This window comes from Myotis davidii, unplaced genomic scaffold, assembly GCF_000327345.1.
Source record: "Myotis davidii unplaced genomic scaffold, ASM32734v1 scaffold88, whole genome shotgun sequence".
Classification (NCBI taxonomy): domain Eukaryota; kingdom Metazoa; phylum Chordata; class Mammalia; order Chiroptera; family Vespertilionidae; genus Myotis; species Myotis davidii.
Genome location: NW_006300377.1, coordinates 2,810,974 through 2,814,061, shown reverse-complemented (window position 1 = coordinate 2,814,061; position 3,088 = coordinate 2,810,974). Strand labels below are relative to the sequence as shown.

The following is a 3,088-nucleotide window of genomic DNA, read 5'->3' as shown; positions in this document are numbered from 1 at the left end:
TGAAGGGGGCTGGCATCGGGAGGCCACTATGGCACGGGGCAAGCACTATGGGCAGTCTATCTGAAGTGTACCTGGCGTATAAGACGACCCCCCACTTGGAGGCATATTTTTCAGGGCCAAAAAATCGTCTTATACGCCGGCAAATACGGTGGTTATAGGCCTCAGATATTTAAATATAAGTTCATTCAGAGATAATAGTTATTAATTAAGTGAATTTATCATTTGAACTTTAACAAAGCTACAACATTTTGAGCTTTAAAAACTTAATGTTAGGTATCACTTAGTTTTTTTTTTAAACTGTGATAAAATATACATAATGTTAAATTTACCATTTTAGCAGGGTTTTTTTGTTGTTGTTAATCCTCATCCAAGAATATTTTTTCCTTTGATTCTTAGAATGGAAGAGAGGGAGGGACGGAGAGAGAGATTTATGTGTGAGAGAGAGATTGATGTGAAAGATCACACCAATTGATTGATTGCCCACTGCACACATCCCAGCTGGGGTCTGGGGGATCGAACTTGCAACCTAAGTATGTGCCCTTGACTGGGAATCGAATCCTCCACCCTTTAGTGTGTGGGCCAAAACTCTAACAACTGAGCACACTAGCCAGGGCCTATGTTAGCAGTTTTTAAGTGTACAATTCATAGTATATAAGTGCCACATTCACATTGTTGTGCAGCTAGTGTCCGGATCTGTTTTCAGCTTGCAAAACTGAAACTATACCCATTAAGCATCAATTCCCCATTCTCCTTTTCCCCCAGTCCCTGGCAACCATCCTTCCACTTTGTAATAATAATAGGAATCATACAGTGTGTTTCTGTGACTTATTTCACTTAGTATAAATCTACAAGGTTCATCTGTGTTGTAGCATGTGTCAGAATTTCATTTCTTTTTAAGGCTAACTAATATTCCATTGTGCATATATACCACATTTTGTTTATCCACTTATCCATCAGTGGACATTGAGGTGGCTTCCATCTTTTGGCTATTGTGACTAATGCTGCTGTGAGCATAGGTGTATAATGATCTCTTCAACACCCTGCTTTCATTGTTTTTTGGTAGATACCCAGAAATAGAATTGCTGAATCTTATGGTTATTCTATTTTTAATGTTTTGAGGAACCACCATATGGTTTTCCAAAGCAACTGTACCATTTTACATTTCTGCCAACAGAGGACTTTTCATATTTTACATATTTTTGTGTGTAAGTAAGCTACATATATATATATGTATCTTTTCCATTAAACCTTTAAATTTATTAACACTGTTTATAACATCTTCAGTATCTGTAGTTATATGATCCCCACACGCTTACATTGATTCTTTAAGCCAATTCTCCTATTTTAAAAATCAGTGTTGCCTGGGATTTAAAGATTTTATTTATCTTTTCAAATAATTGATTCTGTGCTTTGCTGATACTTTTTATTGTATATTGTTTTTATTTTGTTCATTTATTCTTATTCTACTCTCTGAGTTTGTTATGCTCTAGGTATCACTCTTTGGATCTGATTTGTGTTTGTACATGTTCTGAGTTTGTGTGATTGCTCTCCCTTCTTTCTACCCCTTCCAAAACAATTTTCCAGGAGCCCCCAGGGTTTTGTTTGTTTATATGTCTGTTTGTTTTAATAAGGAGAACAAATTGGGGAGGAAAGAAGTAGTGATGCTAGAAATTGTTATCTTTCAGCAATAGACTTCAGCCCCATTACCCAATTTATTTAAAATTCTAACATACTCTGATTGGCAAGATTATCCAGTGCAGTCTGTAACGGTGTTATTTCCCCCCTTCTGTTGCAGGACCCGTTGGGGCCCAGCCCCTACTCATGGTGCCCAGAAGACCTGGCTATGGCACCATGGGCAAACCCATTAAATTGCTGGCTAACTGTTTTCAAGTTGAAATCCCAAAGATTGATGTCTACCTCTATGAGGTAGATATTAAACCAGACAAGTGTCCTAGGAGAGTGAACAGGTAAGAATCAAGAAGCATGGAGATTTTTTGCTGTTGGTATTTGTCTTTGCCATAATAATTGCTTATCTTGTATATCCAAATAACAATGATAAAGTCTAGCAGTTTGACTAAGAACACATGGTAATTCGTTTTGAAATTGATTGTACTTCAGAGATGTGTTAGTAGATAAAATCTTCTAATAGTCTGAAAATTTTCCAGGCTATTAGAATATGAATATTCATGTTATAATATATGAATATTCTCTCTGTGATGATAGAAAAGGTCCAAGTCATCTTTAGATGTTTTTGAAATCAGGCTGAGCAGTTTTTTCCTTTGATTTTAGGTACTATATCTTTTATCTCCCCACCGCACCTTATTTACCCTTTTCTTTTTTTTTTTTTTTTCTTTTTTTTAATATATTTTATTGATATTTTACAGAGAGAAAGGGAGAGAGATAGAGAGTTAGAAACATCGATGAGAGAGAAACATCGACCAGCTGCCTCCTGCACATCCCCCACTGGGGATGTGGCCGCAACCCAGGTACATGCCCTTGACCGGAATCGACCCTGGGACCTTTCAGTCCGCAGGCCGACGCTCTATCCACTGAGCTAAACCGGTTTCGGCTATTTACCCTTTTCTATTGTATTCTTTCTTTTATTGTTTTATTGCTTAAAGTATTATAAAGAGTATTACATATGTCTCCTTTTTTTGCCACCCTTAACAATCCCCCGGCCTCCTCTACCCCCCAGTATCTTATGTCCATTGGTTATGCTTATATGCATGCATACAAGTCCTTCGGTTGATCTCTTATCCCCACCGCCTCCTGCCCCTCAGTGTTCCTTTTTCTCCACATCATCTCTAGCACTTATCGTTTGTGGATTTGTTGATGATAGCCATTCTGACATGTGTGAGATGGTACCTCATTTTTGTTTTGATTTGCATCTCTCGGATGATTAGTGACTTTGAGCAAGTTTTCATATGTCTCTTGGCTTTCTGAATGTCCTCTTTTGAAAGGTGTCTATTTAGGTCCTTTGCCCATTTTTTGATTGGATTGTTTATCTTCCTTTTGTTAAGTTCTGTGAGTTCCCTATAAATTTTGGAGATTAATCCCTTATCAGATATGACGTTGGCAAATATGTGTT

The 3,088-nt window shown here is 37.4% G+C and overlaps 1 protein-coding gene across 1 annotated transcript in view; it reads left to right on the top strand.

Annotated features, from left to right (window-relative positions):
* The window catches only part of AGO3 (argonaute 3, RISC catalytic component), a 99,930-nt gene that overhangs the window by 9,270 nt on the left and 87,572 nt on the right, over positions 1–3,088 (top strand). Inside the window, exon 2 of the mRNA XM_006777409.2 lies at positions 1,796–1,967. Within this exon, the coding sequence (XP_006777472.1) occupies positions 1,796–1,967 (172 nt within the window). The remainder of the gene's footprint in view (positions 1–1,795; positions 1,968–3,088) is intronic.